Source organism: Hypomesus transpacificus, chromosome 11 (genome assembly GCF_021917145.1).
Source record: "Hypomesus transpacificus isolate Combined female chromosome 11, fHypTra1, whole genome shotgun sequence".
Lineage (NCBI taxonomy): Eukaryota > Metazoa > Chordata > Actinopteri > Osmeriformes > Osmeridae > Hypomesus > Hypomesus transpacificus.
Genome location: NC_061070.1, coordinates 14,906,689 through 14,925,699, shown reverse-complemented (window position 1 = coordinate 14,925,699; position 19,011 = coordinate 14,906,689). Strand labels below are relative to the sequence as shown.

Sequence of the window (19,011 nt, the reverse complement as noted above, 5' to 3'; positions counted from 1 at the left end):
AGGACTGGATACTAGGACTGGATACTAGGACTGGAATAGGACTGGATACTAGGACTGGATACTACGACTGGATACTAGGACTGGATACTAGGACTGGATACTAGGACTGGAATAGGACTGGATACTAGGACTGGAATAGGACTGGATACTAGGACTGGACACTAGGACTGGATACTAGGACTGGAATAGGACTGGATACTAGAACTGGACACTAGGACTGGACACTAGGACTGGACTACAATAGGCCATAGAGATGGCAATGTTCAGTCTAAATGAGCCTGTGTGCCTGCTCAAAGACAGAGTCAGACAGACACGGAGAGAGACAGAGGAAGAGGCTGGGAGACTGAATCACAAACATGCAGGCAGGCTGAGACAGACAGACAGGCAGGCAGACAGAAGGCTGTGTGGGGTTAGCTCAGTGACATCATGAATACTGTGGAGTTTGATGCTCATGTTCCTGACCCAGGCCTGCCCTGCAAAGTGCCCCCCACATCCAGACTCAAGGCCAACCCCCCCCCCCCCCCCCCATCCTCACCCCATCCAGACTCAAGGCCAACCCCCCCCCCTCCCCATCTCTCCCCCCCTCCCCTCTTTCCCAGGCCACCGTCATTAAAATGGATGCTCGATTTGATGAGGATGAACCGAGCAGAGAGTCGGAGCCAGTGTAGACGGGGTGCCGTCCAAACCGCACACGCTGCACACGCTCAGATCCACCCCGCTCGCTCGCCGCTCGCCGCTCGCCGCCCGTCGCAGGTCAGGAGGATCTGGCGCGTGACGCCGAGAAAAGTTATGCCGTCTGGTTTTCCAGCGTGTTGTTGGGTGGCGTCCTACGGGGTCCCCCGAGCAGAACGAGGGGAGGGGGGGGGGGGGGGGGGAGGAGGGAGACAAAAGACGGGAGCAAACAAACAACAAACAAACAAACAAACGGTCTAAAGCCCGGGCTGAGCGGCGTCGGGAGGAAGGAGAACAGAGTGGCGAGGATTAGGCCAGATCCTGGTCTGCCCGCTGCACAGCTGGCTGATGATCCGATCCTGGAGTGCCAGGATGGGGGGCTCTGCTCTGCACCAGCCGCCATGGGGCCTGGGGGCACGTCTGTGTGTCTGTGTGTGTGTGTGTTGGTCGGTTTCTTTGTATGTGTGATTTGGGGGTGGGGGGAGAGGTTCCTATATATCAAACGAAAGGCGACGAGTGCTTCATGTCCTTCGGAAAGCGTCTGAAGCGGCGCTGCTGTGATCTGCGGTGCTGCGAGATGAACACGGTAGAAAGGACCCAATCAAAGCTGGTCATCAGAAGCCTGCTCGCACGGCTGTGTGCCCCTCAGCTCCCTCTCTCCCTCTCTCCCTCTCCCTCTCCCTCTCTCTCTCTCTCTCCCCCTGGAAGAGACACACACGGGCCGCGCCGCTACAAAGACCCCGCAACGCCCGGAAGGAACAACGGGGGCGCTGGAGAACGTGTCTCTGACTGAAGCCCAGCCCCCCCCCCCCCCACGAGGAGGGCTGCAGTCTGGACTGAAACACGCGCTATATCACATAGAGGATGTTAGTCGGGCTTCAAGCACGACAACGGGCGTGTGTGCATGTGTCTGTGTGTGTGCGTCCTTCAGCTTGGCCTGAAGGAAGATTTCAGCCAGGACCAGATGTCAGCTGCATCTGTACTCCATAGCTGGCCCTCCAACCTGCCTGAGTGTTAAACACATTAAACGCTACACACACATTTTCACACACACACACACACACACAAACAGCCGCTATGCCAAGGCCCACACTGGTTAGCCCCTCAGACAGAGAGCCAGCACACAAACACGTGTACCTTAAAATGATTTCAAATGCTTGAGGTGTGGAGTGTTCACAAAGTCAGGAGCTATGCGGCTCCCCACCATGTCTAAATTAAGTGCACCTTAAGTAGCTTAGCGTAACGAATGCCAGGCGGGTGTTACGGCTAGCTTAGCCTCAAGCCCGCGAGCCACCTATCGGCCCAGCAGCATGTAGCGCTGGTGTTAGCATGTCCTTCTCCACAGCTGTCCAGATTACACTCTAACTCAGTTAAACACAGATCAGAGCAGAAGCAGCAGCATACAGCAGGGGGAGAGGGGAGAGGAGGGAGGGGTGAGATCAGCAGTAGCCCTGCAACTGTGCCAGCCTGCCAGCCTGCCAGGCTGCCCACTGCTCTGCGTGGCACCAGGGCACATCTGTGCCTGTCTCTGACACCTCGGCCGGGGGCGGGAGACGAGACACTGCCCAGAGCGGCTGGCAGAGGCACACCAGCGGACAGGGGAGGGGGGGGGGGGAAGAGGTGAGAGAGGGGTGAGATGAGGGGGGGGGGGGGGGGGTGAGGGGTGACATGGGGAGGGAGGGGTGAGAGAGAGGTGACGGCGCCAGTCCTGCCCGTCATGAGAAGTACAGGGCACAAGGCACAGGCAGGAGCCAGCAGGACCAATCTGCCGCTGTAAAGGAGAGGGGAGGAGAAAAGAGGGGAGGGGGGAGAGAAAAAGGGGGAGAGAAGAGGGGGGGAGAGAAGAGGGGGGGGAGTTGAAAGGGGAAGAGAGGGAAAGGAAAGACAAGAAAAGAAAGAAGAAGAAGAGGAGAGGGCAAGGGAGACGAGAGGCCAGCTGAGATGAGAGGACGGGAGAGGAAAATGGCGACAGAAAGGCCGAGCCACCGTCCTGTCCTTAGTGAACAGAGCTGACATTCTGTCTGGGGCTGGGGGTCCGGGGGGGCTTCCGCCCTGGCACGGCCGAGCAGGGGGGAGGATACGGGGGGAACCTACAGAGGGTGTGCTGGGCGGCGGCCTAGAGGCTGGCACTCGCAGGGAGGGGGCAACAGTAGACGGGGGTAGAGTGGCAGGGCGCTGGGCACGGGGCGAAAGGTGCTGCTGTGGCACGTCTAATAGGATTATGGGTGCTGGGCTGGGTGGAGGGGCTGGGCTGGGCGTGCTGGCCAGAGGGGGCCGGAGGGTCGTCGAATTCGGTGTGGCAGAGCGGAACGGGCCTGGGCATGAGGCAGGGAGGGGCTGGGGGTAGTGCTCTGGCATGTGTAACAGGATTAGCGGTACCTGGTGAGGTCCAGTTGGTCCAGGGCTGGGCACCGGGTTGGGTGCTGGGCAGTGGGGCTGGCACGGGCACTGGTGGGCACAGCGGAGGGGGCGGGGCTGGGAGGGTGGGGTGTGGGTGCTGCTGTGGCATGTCTAATAGGATTAGCTGTTACCTGGTGAGGTGCAGTTGGTGGCGGGCCTGTCCCAGCTGCTCCATCAGGCTCAGAACCTCGGCCTGGGATTGGCTAGCTTCCCTCTGGGCTGCCTCCAATCGCTGCCGGCAGCCAATCAGCTCCTGACCCAGGCGTTGTACTTCCTGTCCCGCCGAGAGGGGAGGAAGGAGGGAGGGAGAGGCTTATACAACGCTACATATTGTTTCTTCTCTGTTACGGCCCAGTCGGAATGAAATAATTTTGATGCTACTAACATTACAGAATATATGTGTTGTGTGTTTAAATGAATCTTGAGGTAATTGCTGCTACAAATGATGAATTGTAATTGTAAGTTACAAATGAGCTGTTAAGCAATAGGAGTCCAGCAGTAACATGTAACCGTCTACTACAGAACAGCAGGTCAGAACGTGTTCTTTACTGCATCTAAATTCATGTCGTGCCGTCTGTCTCGTCTCCCGATGTCGTTTCCTAGTGTTCACCCTGTCTCCTGCTGCTGCGGACCTTCTCACCTGTCCGGCCAGCTCCACCTGTCTGGAGGTCTTGGAGGAGGTCTCTCTGAGCCCTCGCTCCGCCTCCTCTCTCCTCAGCTGGGCCTGACTCAGCTGGTACCTCAGCTCCCCGCACACCTGAGGAAGGAGGGGGAGGTCAGACACACACACACACGACTTGACATATAGGGCTGGAGTACAACCATGACTTTCAAGTCTGCACTCAGGAAAATCAAGGCCACTCCAAATGTCAGACTTTTCAGAGGATTTATGTATTTTGATAAATGTATCACTGTCTTAATGAGAATGTGATTATAGATTATTTAAATATAGTAAGTATAAGCAAAAAGAGATGATCGGGTCAGTTCTGAGTAAAATACTCGCCACACAAAACAAAACAGACATTGACAAGGCGTTGGTGCCACCCAGTGGTTACATGGGTTTACTGCAGCCATGGAACAATTCCAGTAAAAAAGGGTGAATAAGGGTGAAGGGGTGAAGGAGCACGTTGCGTCCTGCTACTAGTCCAAGCACACATACGTGTTCCCTGAGGACACACACACATACACCACACACACACCTTGCTGCTGTCCTGCTCCTGAGCGCCGAGTTTGCGTAGTGCCTCGTCCAGCTGAGCGTTCAGCGAGGCCCCCTCTCTGCCCCCCTTATCCAGCTGACCCTGCAGCTCAGCCACACGCTGGGACAGACCCGCCACCTGCAGGACAGACGACGCCACACACGAGGAGTTTGGGGTTGAACGGAATGTCTGGCTTGTGAAAGTGCGGCAGGGGTTAGGGGGTGCCCAGGGCTCCATCTGCTTACCGTCTGGGCCAGCGCGTCCTTCTCCTTGCGGGCCTCGCTCCGAGCCTCCTCTCTGGCCTCGGAGAGCTTCTGCTGCTGGCCGGCCAGCTCCTTCTCCAGCCTCTCCCTCTGCCTGGATAGCTCCCTGCCCAACTGCTCACACTGCACAGCTGCCTACACACACACACACACAGTCAATTGATGCTCCACACTCCGTAACCAAGAGCTGTATTAGTATGACAGTTAGTCACCCGTGTCTTCTCCAGGTTGGCCTCCTCAGCCATCTCCACGGCCTGTTTGACCTGCTGGTAGGACGCCCACTCTCTCTGCTGGGCCTCGCTCTGGCTGACCCTCACCGAGCACAGCACCGCCATGAGCTCATCCCTCTCTCTGCCCGGTCAGAGCGCACACACACACACACACACGCACACAGGGGTCCGTCAAATATGATGTCAAGTACACATGACATAGTCTTTCATTCAAATGTATCTGTGCGAAAAGAAATGTGTACTTGGTGAGCCTGTCTATGGCCTGGACGTGCATGTTGGAGTGGGTCTCTGCGAGCACAGCCTCGTGCTGGGCACACTTGAGACACAGGCCGCCCACGGTGGGCTGGGCGCCGCGTGACGCCGCCGCCGCCGTCTCCTGATGCCTAAGGCGACATTTGACCTCTTCACCCTCCTTCCGACAGCTGGCCAGCTCTTTCCTGGTGGATCAGGGCATACACAGACAGACTAGGCAGTCAGACGGGCGGGTAGGCATGCAGGGAGACCGAGTCAAAGATTTGAGTCGTGCGAGGGCGCCAGTCCTTGAGATGAGCTTTGTGTCGCGTCTCTCGTGGCAGCAGAGCTGCGCAGCTGCAGCTTTACCTCAGAGACGTGACCTGGGCTTCCAGAGTCTCTGTCTGGGCTTGATACAGCACCTTCAGCTGCTCCTGCAACACACACACACCGCACATCAGACAGCTTAAGGGACGGGCACGCCCACACCAGCTCAACAGCAACCTCGAACGGCTGAGAGGTGCTACAGATCACAAGACTGAGAAGAAGCTTCGAGGTGACACAAGAGGTGGAGAGGCTCAGGGGAAGTAGCAGCAGATGTCATCCGTACCAGCTCTTTCCTCCAGTGGTGGTCTTCAGAAGGCCCAGGGCTGTGAATGCTGGGGGCTCCTGGTCTGAGGGGGACTGAGGGGGGAGGTTCAGTCACCTGAGGGGGGTGGACAGGATCTTACTCTTTACTGGGAGGATGACTTGCTACTGACAGAGCTCGCTATGAGACAGCATTATACTGTACCGTTGCATCGAGGAGAGTGTAGTCTTTCAGGGTCTCCTCCACCATCTTGGACTTGAGTTCTCCCTGAAGTTTCTCGTTGTCCACCACCACTACTCTGATCCTTTGCTTCATGCTCACGAGCTCCTCCTGTAGGTGAAGCAGACATGGTTCACTCACCAAAAAACCCAGCTGTGGGTTCTGCATTTCATTTGAATAATTCATGGCGAATTGGTATGTCTTCATTGCTTGTTTTTTCAATCATTGTTTATTGTGTAAACAATCTATACATTTATGTGCTCCTTTATTAACAGTCATTGCCAGGAGCAGCCAATCAAGACTAACCTTGCAGAACTTGACTTCTGCCTCCAGGTGCTGGATGTATTCTGATTGGTTGTGGATAATTGGGACGAGGTCCTGGACGCTAGGTAGGCTGGAGGCTGCTTCATCTGGAAGTCCCTGATTGGACAAAACACAAAGACTCAGACACAGGTCCCATCAGAATCACTGGGGTGGAGATCTATTACTGATTATGTTCATAGTAGTAGGACTGCTAGTAATGCCTGTTATGGTAGTCAAGTATACTGCCAATTATTCGAGGTACCCAATTAAACTAAATTGTGTTTTGTAAAAACAAACCCTCTGCACCACACAACCTCTGTGAATGGTCATTCTACTGGTTTGAAAAATCGCTAAACTGCTCAAATTCTGTTAAGCATTGTTTTTCATCAGTAACTTAAATTAATAAAGAGTATACTGAACTTCCTGGACAGTATCTATGCATAGCCTAGAGAGACTAGAGTCTCAGTACCTTGGAAGATCTTGTCTTGGAGGGAGTGACAGGGGATGATGCTCCTTGCTGCTTCTGCAGGAGAGACCACAGCTGATTGACTGAAAGACAAATATTCTCATTTTAGCATGTATACCATAGAGTGGGATCAACGGATCATCTATATCAACATTTACTAACTCTTCTTGAGTAGCCTAGAGCCTAAAGCATTCAGATATATGGGACTCAATAGAAGGTTCCTGCTTGTCACCTCCCAGAGTCTTTGATGTTACTTACCAGCTTCACTCTGCTGACGCTGGGTCCACGATGATGCCTCTCCGCCCGGACTGCCAGGGGAGTGGCTACCCCTGCCTTCCACAAGCTCTCCATCCGAACTCCGCCCCGCCAGGACACCTCTGAGCTGCTGGATGCTGCGGTTTGCCCGCTCTGTAACAACAGAATTCAAACGTTGGTGCCAATAACTTTTAATCCTTGTAGCACTACTGACATTTCGTTACAAATTACGTAAACAATCAGGTCATTATGTGAACAGAAATGTGAAATCCTTCCTAATTTAGCACTTGCTTGCACAAACCAACCGGGCATTGCACTTCTGTAGCTAGCTTGATAGAGACAGAAGCAGCCACTACTGTAGTTACCTCTCAGTTTCTTCTGATAAGCCCCCAACTCTTCATCCTCATCAGAATCCAATGGTTTCATTTCGGGAATGATAAATTAACTTAATTAATCAGCTAGCAAACTAGTGTTCATAAGCAAACTATATTTATGTTGTCGCGGTTGGCGTGAACAAATCTACCTAGCATAACTAAGGTTTGTTTGAGTCAACCGTTGAATGAGCCACTTAACCACCACAGCTTGTCCACACACTTCCGTAAACTATCGGTAGCTGGGATTTGTAGTTCTATCTCAAATGCACGGACTGCAAACGTGCCACAAACCAATCATCGCGGTTTGTCACAAAAATGTCCTCCCAATGGAAAATAGTATCCATTTAACAAACCCTTCGCGTAAAAGCGTAGTCTACAGTACACTGTCCATTAAAAAACAATAATATCCTGGTAGCAAGGTGAATAAGAAATAGAACGTCTGTCTTGAAATAAAATAGATTATTACCCATTGCAAAAGCGTCTATGTCTAATTAGATCACAGAAATAGACCAATGGATTTCCTGATCTAGAGCCATCATATTAATCAAGTTGAAAGAAAACAAGCACTGTTAGTTTAATAATTAAGCTATAGGCCAATTGTAGCTACAGTAAGTCTACATCATAATAATATAATGTTATAAAATATATATTGTGTAGGGCCTAATAGCCTACATAATAAGCCTTGGAATGTGTATACATAGGACTTCATTCTCTATTAAAGATCAACCAGAACTAAAATGACAAAAAAGTAAAACGTCTTTAGTCTCAAGTGGCACTGAAGGAGTTAATATGTGTAATTTGAAACAGGCATTGGGCTGGGGCCCCGACATTGGGCCAAAGCCAGCCTGACATGCCCAGCCCTACAGGTTTATGAACAGGTTTTCTGTTGACTGTGACCACGAATACCGTCGCAGAGACGGGTGGGGCCCTCATTCCTATTCGTAAAATAGGTGTAGCCTACTGCGCTCAAAACTCCAGGCTGCAAGTCCGAGCTTCAGTTTCGCACAGTGTGTCTGTCTGTTCTGATCGCGATCATGTTTCGTTGTGGAATAGCGTATCCAAGATGCAGGTGGATCTTGCCTATTTTATTGCTTTTCGCAATCATTTTTGATATTATTGCCATCGCTGCCTCATCTGGATGGGTCGAGGACGAGAATGCGAAGTCCCACTATGCCAGTATGTGGAGCGAATGTCGAGGAAGGAATGACCAATGGGACTGCAAGACTCTTATGGACAAGCGTAAGTATATCAACAAACCGAAAGATCTTTATTCAAACCCATTCTTTATCACGACAAATGCGAATCGTGTCAAATAAGGGAAAATAATAGCGATGGCACTGGCAGGAAGTGATCCTAGTTGATCAACAGGTCTGAACGCACGTCATAGCCCGTAGGCTGGACCAGACATACACGTATGTCTATCATAATAAATAAAGTGTACGCGTTGAAAGAAGACCAATAATATAGATCGTTTTGGTTTGCGTGAGAAAGGACACATTTACAACGTAGTCCCTGTTTGGCTGTAGTATGGGGGAAGGGAACCCACTGCTGTCGACAGCTGGGATGAACTTTGAACTGAATTTTGCACTCTTCTCTTCTCTGCCATGCTACTCAGACATTATCATACTATGGGGAGCTGAATGGCTACGATCATTTACAACTTTTACAACTAAAAAGATGTAAAAACAGATTCACACAAACCTTTCTATAGTTTATATTCTATATCCTATAGTTAACTTCATTGTTTTCAAAAACTGAAGTGAGCCAGTTGAATGAAGGGTCCATAACAAGATGGCTTACACAGTCATTTTCTCAGGGCTATTTTTAGAGTTAATGAGTGTCTGTTTCCAACTGAGGAGGTCCACTTGCTGACCAGCTTAGTCAGAGAGAGGGAGAAAGAGAAGGAAAAAAAAGATATGGGAAGGGGGATTGGGTTCATTCGTCCTTGTCCTTCAGTGTAACATTTCACCTGAAATAGAAATCCTGTCATTCACACACCAGTGGTAGCCTAGTTCCCCTCACCTGTGTTGTCGAGAGGTTTCAATGGTGCAGTCTCTATCTCACATCACAAAGGGCCACATTGTTGTTGTTATCAGAAGGAGAAAGACACACACATTACTGTTCAGTCACCGGGTTAGGTTTCCCACATATTATACGATTATTATTATTATGATTGTAAGTAAGTAAGTAAGACTTTATTTATATAGCACATTTCATACAAGAATTGTAGTTCAAGGTGCTTTACATAAAATCAATAAAAACAATAATACAAGTGATAAAAGTAATAATTAAAATAGCAACAATAATATAACTAATAAAAGTAGTAAAACCCTTCTGAGATAAAATTACTTAAATGCTTCAGTAAAAAGGTAGGTTTTAAGCTGTCTTTTAAAAATGCCTAAAAAAATTTGTTCCATAGTTTTGGGGCGTAATTAGCAAAGGCCGTTTCACCAATCTTCTTATGACTGCTTCTGGCGACCTCTAATAGGCCTGCATTTGATGATTGCAGTGTTCTAGCAGGTGTGTAGTTTATAAGGGAGTTAGCAATGTAGCTAGTTGTGGGCCTATACCCATGAGAAAAGCAGACACCCTAACTGTAAGGCTGTCATGCACACAGACACAAAGACTACTGAATCTATCTAATACTAATATAATAAATGGTGTTACTACAACATGTAGATAATATGTTGTTTCTGAAGTATCTATGGTGGCTCCATGGGGGCGTAGCTCTGCTACCAGCAGATGAGTACAGTGTGGCAGTTAAGACAGTGATGCAATAATGATGAGATTAGATGAGTTTTCCTTTGTGACTCCTCTGCCTCGGAGCGTAAATGGCCCAACCCTAAAGCCACACCCTGGTGTGGTTGAGGCAGGGAAGAGGATACAAACTGTACATAGAGACACTTTCTCTAGAAACAGTGGTGACACCCTATAATCTTCTTTGGTGAGGGATGGGTGACACATAGTGGGTACTGAAGTGTGGGGTGTTTTTCAGAACAGATTAGCAGCTCTTTTATGAGTTTTATCAAAGAGAGAGCCTTGTATGTATTGTGTTTCTAAATAACATAAACATAACTAATTAACATAACTAACCCTATCCCTGAAGAGGTCTACTCCTCATCTGTCTGTCAAGGGAAACACTTTGAACTTTAATATGTTCACGGGCAAATCATACAATGCTAAAATTATGGTAAGGAGTATTGCAATCATATTTTGGGTGTGGGATCAAACACAGGCCCCTGCATGAAGGAATAGCCGTAGTGATACACGCTCTCACCCAATGAGCCGCCAGGGCACCCCCTTTGTCAACTTTGAGACCTGCCACTGCCGGCTCTTCCTCTCTCTGTCACGGAAATTATTACGGCAGAAGTAAGCGTTTTATAGTGAGGTAAATATAAATGATAATAGAAAAGAAACATTTCAAAACCTCCATCCTGCATTCAGATCATGTGGTCTACGTTCTAGGGGTCCATTGCTGAACACGACACCATGCACTCTGCATGCAGAGGCCCCGGCATCAGCCTATCACTGAAGTCTTATGATTCACCCATCAGTTGTTCTTGCGAAGGGGGCTTAACCAGAGTGTTATGATGTTTGTTTACAGCATGGGCCCAGGCTGTGGCTGCTCTGATGATCATTGGGCTCATCATCCTCATCATAGCCTTCATCATCTCCTGCATCGCCCTCTGCTGCACCCTCAACATCGGCCTCCTGCCTATTATCGGAATCTTGCTCTTCATTGTTGGTAAGCAATCTTAATATGCAGACTTAATGGGAACAAGTTTTTTTGGTTGTTCAGACGTATCTACTCTCCACAGCGTCAGTGGATTTTACAGGAGAACAACCACTACTCTCTAGCCAGAAAGTCACCAAGCCTTAGTTTGTGTTTTAGCTACCATAGGGGAGACAGAGCAAAGGAAATAAGTGGTTTAGGAAAGGGAGAAAGTGTTCTGTGGAGAGAGGCAGCATATAAAGGACTTGGAGCTATCAAAGGCAGCGAGAACTGTGAGAAGAAGAGGTAAGATGTGGGAGGATTGAATCTTCCCAGATAAGAGCTGGCATCAGTCTTTCTGCAAGGACACTTAGGGCAGGGCTGTGGTATGGCGTTGCCGTGGGAACTTGGAGAATGTGTGAACTCAGACTGAGTCATCACTCTTATTGTCAGATCCTAAAGGAACACTCCCACATGACTGAGCCAGGCCTCTCCCCTCAGAGACCACGCCCCTAAAACCTGGGCCCAGCTTTCAGATGAAGTCAGCTCTGCTTGTGTAACTCAGTCCTGCTGGCCCTCAGGGAAAAGGGAGAGAGACGCTGCACTCAGGAGTTCAACAGAAACGATGTGTGTGTGTAGGAGTGGGGATGTCTTCATGTTCAGTCATGAGTAGGTGTATGTCATAGTTGAGTCTGTCTGTCAAACAGTTGAAATGTTCTCTTCCTGGATCTGTGTTGACTCTGTAGTTAGTAAGTATCGCTGTCTAGACTAGAGATTGGTTCTCTCCCTTAAAAAATGAGAATGGTAAGAAAGTCTACTTCAGTCGATCTTTTAATAGTAAACCAATGTCAGTCATGCCCTCGGTTTGGCCTAGCAGAGCCACAGTTCCACTACGTGAAGGTATTTTCCACACAACCCTGATAGAGTTGTCAGTCTCTCACACTACTGTGTCAAATTCTCCCTCCAGCTGCTCTTAATCAGACTCTCACCAGCTATCTTCTAAACCTTCTGTACAAAAAAGAGATTTTACAGCGTTAGTTATCAACTATAGCTATATATCGCTATAGCTATAAATAGTAGGACCATGTCCTGATCCATTGCTTTAGCCAGATGCACCACTATCACTTCAATTGGAGATCATAGAACAAACAGTATCTTATTGAGGTTGAAGTCCAGTCCCTGAGAGAGGACTACGGTGACTCTGTGTGCGTGTCTCTGATGGTTTTCCTCTCCTCTCCCACAGTGGTTGTCCAGATCATCGCCCTCATCATCTATCCAGTCAAGTTCAACAACCTGATCTTCGAAGGTCACTATGACTTTACCTGGGCCTACGGCTTTGCGTGGGGCGCCACCATCCTGACCATCGGCTGTGGCATTCTCTTCTGCTGCCTGCCACGCTATGAGGACGAGCTCACAGGCATGGCCAAGACCAAGTACATCTACTCCTCTGCATAGAGAAGCCGCCAAGCCCTAAACCATACTGCTTCCTCTACCCACTAACCGTACCCCTTTTCCTCCCCTAACCCTGCCCATTCCTCTGCCCCTAATATACCCCTTCCTCTGCTCCTAACCATACCCCTAGATCCATCCCCTTCTCCCCAGTAGTGTCCTCCCAGTCCCTGGGTGCTAGTGTGGGGTCAGTGTTGTATTTCTTCTCTAAAATGGCTGATGGTAGTGTAGGATGGTAAAGGACACTTCAGAGGCATCGTTTTGACTTTGCTGTTGTCGTCTCCTAAGTGGATGTCCCCCTACGCCCTCCCACACATTGATCCGACAGCTTCAAAGTCACATTCAAACCGTGACGCCGTGGGATGGGATTGTCTCAAACGGATCTGTCTCCAGATGTCATTTGGTCATCGCAAAAATCACCGAAGTGCACTTAACAACTAGGTAATCACCCTGTAATGTCTGAAACATTTGTAATAATGATGGTTTCTCAATTACGGGTTAGTTTAAAGAAATTATGTCAACTCATTTCCCCCAGAGGGACCTAGTTCTAGATTAGACTTCATTTGTGCTCCAGTTGCAGTCCCCAAGTGTTCCTGCCAGCTAAACCACTTGGTCACAGTTTGTAAGATAAGTTACAATGTTGTGGACACCTCTTTACTTCTACATTCTATTCGTGCTTGTTGAAAAGATTTATTCACTCTCATCCTAAAGCATCTTAAATTCTGCAGATGATTGCTTGGTTAGTATTAAGAAGACTGTCAGTTCTGAGGAGTGAGGGCCATAGATAAATAAAAGGATGGTTATAGCCTGACTGTATGTATCGCAAGGAAAGACAATGAAACTGAACTGGAAGATTGATTTAGAATGTATTTACGTTTTGTTTTGGCCATTTTGTACATTTGTGTTTTATTTTAGTATGTGTTTTGATCTTTACTAAATATGTTTTTCTTTGATGATAATGGGTAAGACTGTGGGTATGTGCTGCATTGTATACATTTTATATTTTTGAACACAAATGATAATACACTAATAGAATAAATTTGAAAAGTCCATTCCATGTGCTTAAAATCAGTCTGGCTTCAAAACTGTCAACAGCTGACAGAAGACAACAATATCATGAAAATAATAATTCCATGAATCTGCAAAAAGGGTTATTTTTGCAAAAAATATATTGGATGTTGTCTGTTAGTAGTGGAGCCAGACTAAATGAGTGCTGTAAGGAAGTCAGTGTAAGGGAAGCAGGTGAGAGAGTCACGGTGTTCAGTAGCACTGTTGGCTTGCTGCTCTCTCACTGTCAGACTTCTGATGGCTGGCTGGGCGCTGTGCTGTGCGATGGCAGAATGTCTAGAAGACCCGTGCCTTAATTTCTTGATAAAAACTTGTTGTCCATGTACTGAATGCTTTACTAGACATATGTCAATTTGCAGGTCATTTAATATTCAGTGACTGGCGATGATAACTTGTTATTTCCTTTGGTCTCATAGGCAGTTTTCACCTGTATGTGTATTTTTAAGCAATAAAGAGTTTCTTTCAAAACTAAATAATGTTTGAACTAAATGCTATTGGAGTGACAGTGCAAAGTAAAGGTGAATATAAACACCCATAAGCTGTTCACTCAATGTAAACGTCTAAACTACTATCTTATACTGCCAAATGAACTAATGCCATAGCATGCTGGACTAGTTTTGACAAGTCAGCTATCTAATCTGCATCTAATCCTGAGCTCTTAATCTCTCCCTCAAACCAAGGATGGGAATTTGCGAACAATCTAGGCTATGATGTCTTTAAATTTGACTTCAGTAAAACGTCTTCTGAACTCTTGGCTAAAATATCTGTAAGACTCTTCTCACAAACAAGGGAACTGGAGAATCTTAGAATGGAGCCCAAACAAAGAGTTTTAGACTCTACACTAACAGGATAATAGGTGTATGTTTTGAATGAATGAATGAAAACCTTTATTGCCCCGAGGGGAATTAACTTGAAAACAGAGATACATTCAGCACTGCAGACAGGACGGTACAGTGGACATAACATAATATCAAAAAGTACAGCGGACAATAAATGCAAGACAAATAATACAAAATACAACTGAAGGCATCACAGAAATAACTTGAGAATGTCAGCAGGCCCAGTACAATGTAAAGTGCATAGTGCCCAAAAATATTTTTTCTAAAGGATAAAAAAGGGATAAAACATTATCTGATTTGATTGAGCAGCTGAATACTTCTTGGGACAAAAGATGTGATGCCTCTCTTGGTCCTCATCTGTGGCATAATGTACCTGCGTCCTGAAGGTAAGAGTTTATACTCAGACCACAGGGAGTGATGTGAGTCGGACACAATCTGTTGGGCCAGATTTACAGTGTATTTGTCAGTCAGAAATGAAAGACTGTTCATGGCTTTACCAGTGATCTTGCTACCGACTTTACTAATTTTGTCCAATTTGTTTTTGTTTTGTAAAGACAGGGCTCAACCCCAGCTCTCAATACAAAAAGTAAAAACACTCTAGACAGCTTTTGTAAAACAACCTCAGCATTGTACTATTCACTTTAATATGGAGGATTATAGGGGCCAAAACTAAATAAATAAATACTTGGATAAATAAATAATTATATAACACAAAGCTTAAATAAATGACACAAAATATATAAATGTTACATGTATTTTTGTGTATATATATATATATGTTTACGTTTTCATGTGTTTACATTTACTCATTTATACTTACATTTATTCATTTATACTTACATTTATTTATTTATACTTACATTTATTTATTTATACTTACATTTATTTATTTATACTTACATTTATGTATTTATACTTACATTTATCCACGGTGAAACTTCCTGCAGCAAAATAAATCTGTCGTCCCCCCGTCACAAAGTCAGGGGGCGGGTCAAAGCCTCTGATTGGTGGTTCAACTTGAATCGACTGCTTTTGACTATTCCAAGGTGGCAGCACCTTATGCGGATTCAATGAATGAAATATTGAATGCTACAGTGGTCGAAATGTTGGCGGAAGCTGAAGAGATGGAGGCACCTGCCAGTTCACTTTTTTTTTACATCATATTGAGAGCTTCGCTGAAATTATAGGAATGATATTGGCACTACCTGACACAGACATCAATGAAAATGTGTTCACGATCCTCAGCGAGATGATACAGCATAGGGGTGGGCATATCGATCTTAAGACCGACAGTGGCAGGGTTGGGAAACCCAGCAACTATCGATACCAACGTTGGTATCAATAGCCTGATTGATAGCGTGATAAGATCGATACTTAAGTTTCATTCCACACTGAGTACACAATTCCCTTTACATCATAGTGGTTGTGCAAACACCGTCTAACTTCGCTCAAACTCACTTTGCCCCTCCACTGCTTTTCTAAGCCCAAAGTATCGGTATTGGCAATACTGGCCCTGTATTTACTCCTTGGTATCGGATCTATACCACATCGTGCAGTGTCGCACACCCCTAGCAGCTGTAGAGTGAGGCGATAGAGGATCCCTCTAGCTTGAAGAGAGCTTGATCAACTGGTTCAGCCTGCCTGGTGTGTAATACTGTTCATTCACCAATCAGAGGCTTTGACCCGCCCCCTGACTTGGTGACGGGGGGACGACAGATTTATTTTGCTGCAGGAAGTTTCACCGTGGATAAATGTAAGTATAAATACATAAATGTAAGTATAAATAAGTAAATGTAAGTATAAATAAATGTAAGTATAAATGAATAAATGTAAGTATAAATGAATAAATGTAAACACATGAAAACGTAAACATATACATATATACACACAAATACATGTAACAATTATATATTTTGTGTCATTTATTTCAGCTTTGTGTTATATAATTATTTATTTATCCAAGTATTTATTTATTTCGTTTCGGCCCCTATAATCCTCCATACTTTGAAACTTCGTAATTTCCTTAAAAAATATATCCGTCGCTGGGCTTTTGCAAATCTGACACCAGTATTGGAGTTCCATGTCAGCTTGTTGTCAATAATTGTACCTAGGTACTTATATTCAGGCACAACTGCAATGGTGATATTTCCACCTTGACAGGTGAGTGAGAGGAGTTTTTTCTAAAATCAATGATTATTTCTTTAGTTTTCTTAGTATTTAAGATCAGTGTGTTGTCTTTACACCAGTTATAAAAGCAGCTGATCTCAGCTGTATAATCTGCCTCATTATTATTTAAGAGACCAACAATAGCTACATCATCTGCATATTAAATGAGAGAACAGCTGCTACTATGGTTGAGACAATAATTGGTATACAATGTGAAAAGTAATGGCGAGAGGATGCAACCTCTTGTATTTATTTCATAACCAGAAACCATTAAAGGGGTAATTAAGTATGATGTAGAAATTCTGAAGAAAAACATAGTATGGCTGATTTAGGGTGTCAACTATGCTTATCACCGTTTCCAATGTATTTGTGTAGCTGGGACAAGCAGACAGGATGAGTCAGACAGGATGAGTCAGACAGGATGAGTCAGACAGGATGAGTCAGACAGGATGAGTCAGACAGGATGAGTCAGACAGGATGAGTCAGACAGGATGAGTCAGACAAGATTGCCACACCACCCCAACACTCACAATCACAACACCCAGGAAAGGAAAAGGATTTATGTGTATACGGGTGTGAGAGAGTTTGTTTTTGAAACTGGTTACTGCTGTTTCTTTACATGCCCTGACAACACAGAAGAGGGTGGAGGCAGGAATGAGTAGAGTGTGTGTGTGTATGTGTGTGTGTGTGTGTGTGTATGTGTGTGTGGAGGGGCGGGGCGGGGGACAGAGAATGCAGGAACATAATGACATCTGGTCGTAGCAGACCTATCCTCTGGACAGGGTAAAAGGAGCATTACATCCAGATTAAAATAAGCCATACTTCCTTTGGTCCCCCACCCCATGGAAATGATGTTTATATTTTTTATTTGTTTGGTTTATCCAAGGTGGTTGTCAAAGCTGAACAAGTCATGTTTTAATAAAGTTTTTAACAACCACAGAACAAACTGAGTAGGAGTACTTCCATAGAATGCATATGAATGATAATAAGATAGAAAGGGTGATTGGAAGATGCACAGACTACTCAAACAAAGCCTCTCTTTGATACAGTAGTACAGCTACCAGGGAGCACTATCAACGTTTTTCATACAATAACATTTTGATAACTCTATAATTGAATTCCCCGTGTTCAGAAGGAGATTTAAGTTTTGGGATCCTGGTACCATCAGGGACGATTGCCAATCACTCACCTATATAAGTCTTGTCACTCCCTTGCCAGATAGTTTTGTCTGTGTCACCAAGCCTTTTTAAAATTACCATTACTCCTTTGTATTCCCCCTAAACCAGGAATACTGGTACCTGATACATGTTTTGGCCAATTTAATATTCTATTGAGCATATTTGGATGATAGATAAGTGATAACAAGTGCAATTATATATTAAAGCAATTGGTTACAAGCATATTTATGCGAAAGTAATGACAAATTCCCTTAAGTAATTACATATTTTCTCCTTTCGCATATCGTTTTGTTTAGTGTTGGTGGTTTCTGTGGTTTATAACCATTAGAGCTGTGTGGTTCTGTAAAATTAGTCAAAACAGGGCTGCCACCTTTCCAGTCCACACATGATCTGGAAGTAAAGTCTTTGGCAGTGGTATTTGGTTGAGGATTCAGTTGGAGGCAGATGTTCTGGAGTAACAAATTATTTGGCGGTGACGATTTTCTTGCTAAAAAGGTTGTAGCACAAAGAGGCAAGTAAATCGGTACTCTTTCCGCCAAACAACACTGCCACTGGTTTGGTCCCATGGTGCTCTATGACATTCCTTGCTTGATGTGTGAGCAGAAACACATTTGCACGCACGGTACTGGATGGTTGTTTCACCATTCACAAGTTTCTGGAATGCTGTCTGTTTGCCAACACAAAAGATTTGTGAAGTTGTCTCAGGTGTGAATTAACAGCAACTGGGAACACAAGTCACTACCCAGGACGTGTTTCATCTCACTGATGTTATACACTTTAGCAGCTTTGTAGAGGTAGTAGAGGAGAGGAATACGTCTGTATCCTCCCCTATCAAGGTGGTGGGCTGATATTCTGAGGCATTCACTGCAGCTTTGACAATGTCCACGTCAGCATCACCTGATGCTTTGATAACATTGCAGCCCTTATACTGTAGCTCCTCAGTCATAAGATTGAGAAGTCCTTGTTTGTGGCAAGATCTGGAAAGGAAATCCTCCTTTCTTCCCACACACTCAGTCTCTGCATTGAAGTTAACGATGGGGTGAGTGTTTTCACTACGTCTCTGGTTCACCCCAAACAAAGATAAAACCTAAAACAGTAATAAAAAAAAACAGTAATCTCACAAAATCATGTATTCCATAAGTATGTAATTATGTCAGTGCAATTTAGATAAGTCCAATGGATTCATAGACGCAGAAAAAATGGAGTTAGACACCAAGATTACTTGGCTAGATCAAATAATGAAGGAGTTAGGATATTTTAAGGGCTTCCAGCCCATCTTGGATGCCATCTTGAAAATTACACCTTTCTAGTGTGAAAAAAAGAAAACAGCTCAGAAACCTTTTGTTAGAATTTTTTTACGGTTAGATGTTTGTTTTTTCATATATGCAGCCGCCTATTATC

General features: G+C 45.8%; 2 protein-coding genes across 3 annotated transcripts in view; one reads left to right on the top strand and one right to left on the bottom strand.

Moving 5' to 3' along the window:
- The window catches only part of sdccag8 (SHH signaling and ciliogenesis regulator sdccag8), a 30,148-nt gene extending 22,738 nt beyond the window's left edge, over positions 1-7,410 (bottom strand). The window contains exons 1-13 of one of the 2 annotated variants that reach the window (XM_047029176.1): positions 7,190-7,410; positions 6,828-6,977; positions 6,573-6,652; positions 6,107-6,220; positions 5,786-5,911; positions 5,603-5,698; positions 5,362-5,426; positions 5,004-5,198; positions 4,744-4,882; positions 4,514-4,666; positions 4,272-4,406; positions 3,713-3,829; positions 3,204-3,346 (exon numbers count right to left, since the gene is read on the bottom strand). In XM_047029176.1, the coding sequence (XP_046885132.1) occupies positions 3,204-3,346; positions 3,713-3,829; positions 4,272-4,406; positions 4,514-4,666; positions 4,744-4,882; positions 5,004-5,198; positions 5,362-5,426; positions 5,603-5,698; positions 5,786-5,911; positions 6,107-6,220; positions 6,573-6,652; positions 6,828-6,977; positions 7,190-7,250 (1,574 nt within the window). In that variant the 5' untranslated portion in view covers positions 7,251-7,410. The remainder of the gene's footprint in view (positions 1-3,203; positions 3,347-3,712; positions 3,830-4,271; positions 4,407-4,513; positions 4,667-4,743; positions 4,883-5,003; positions 5,199-5,361; positions 5,427-5,602; positions 5,699-5,785; positions 5,912-6,106; positions 6,221-6,572; positions 6,653-6,827; positions 6,978-7,189) is intronic. The other variant, XM_047029177.1, reaches the window with a different exon arrangement.
- Positions 7,411-8,083: 673 nt separating this feature from the next.
- On the top strand, positions 8,084-13,900 carry LOC124473896 (p53 apoptosis effector related to pmp22). The gene is made up of 3 exons (XM_047029616.1): positions 8,084-8,437; positions 10,803-10,943; positions 12,154-13,900. The coding sequence occupies exons 1-3, from the start codon at positions 8,233-8,235 to the stop codon at positions 12,363-12,365; spliced, it is 558 nt and encodes a 185-aa protein (XP_046885572.1). The 5' UTR covers positions 8,084-8,232; the 3' UTR covers positions 12,366-13,900.
- The last annotated feature ends 5,111 nt before the right edge of the window (positions 13,901-19,011 follow it).

Excerpts from the sequence above, each read along its gene's own strand:
- LOC124473896 (XM_047029616.1), top strand. The coding sequence starts at position 8,233 with ATGTTTCGTTGTGGAATAGCGTATCCAAGATGCAGGTGGATCTTGCCT. Across the intron at positions 8,438-10,802 it reads CAAGACTCTTATGGACAAGC|CATGGGCCCAGGCTGTGGCT; the intron begins GTAAGTATATCA and ends GTTTGTTTACAG. Across the intron at positions 10,944-12,153 it reads AATCTTGCTCTTCATTGTTG|TGGTTGTCCAGATCATCGCC; the intron begins GTAAGCAATCTT and ends CCTCTCCCACAG.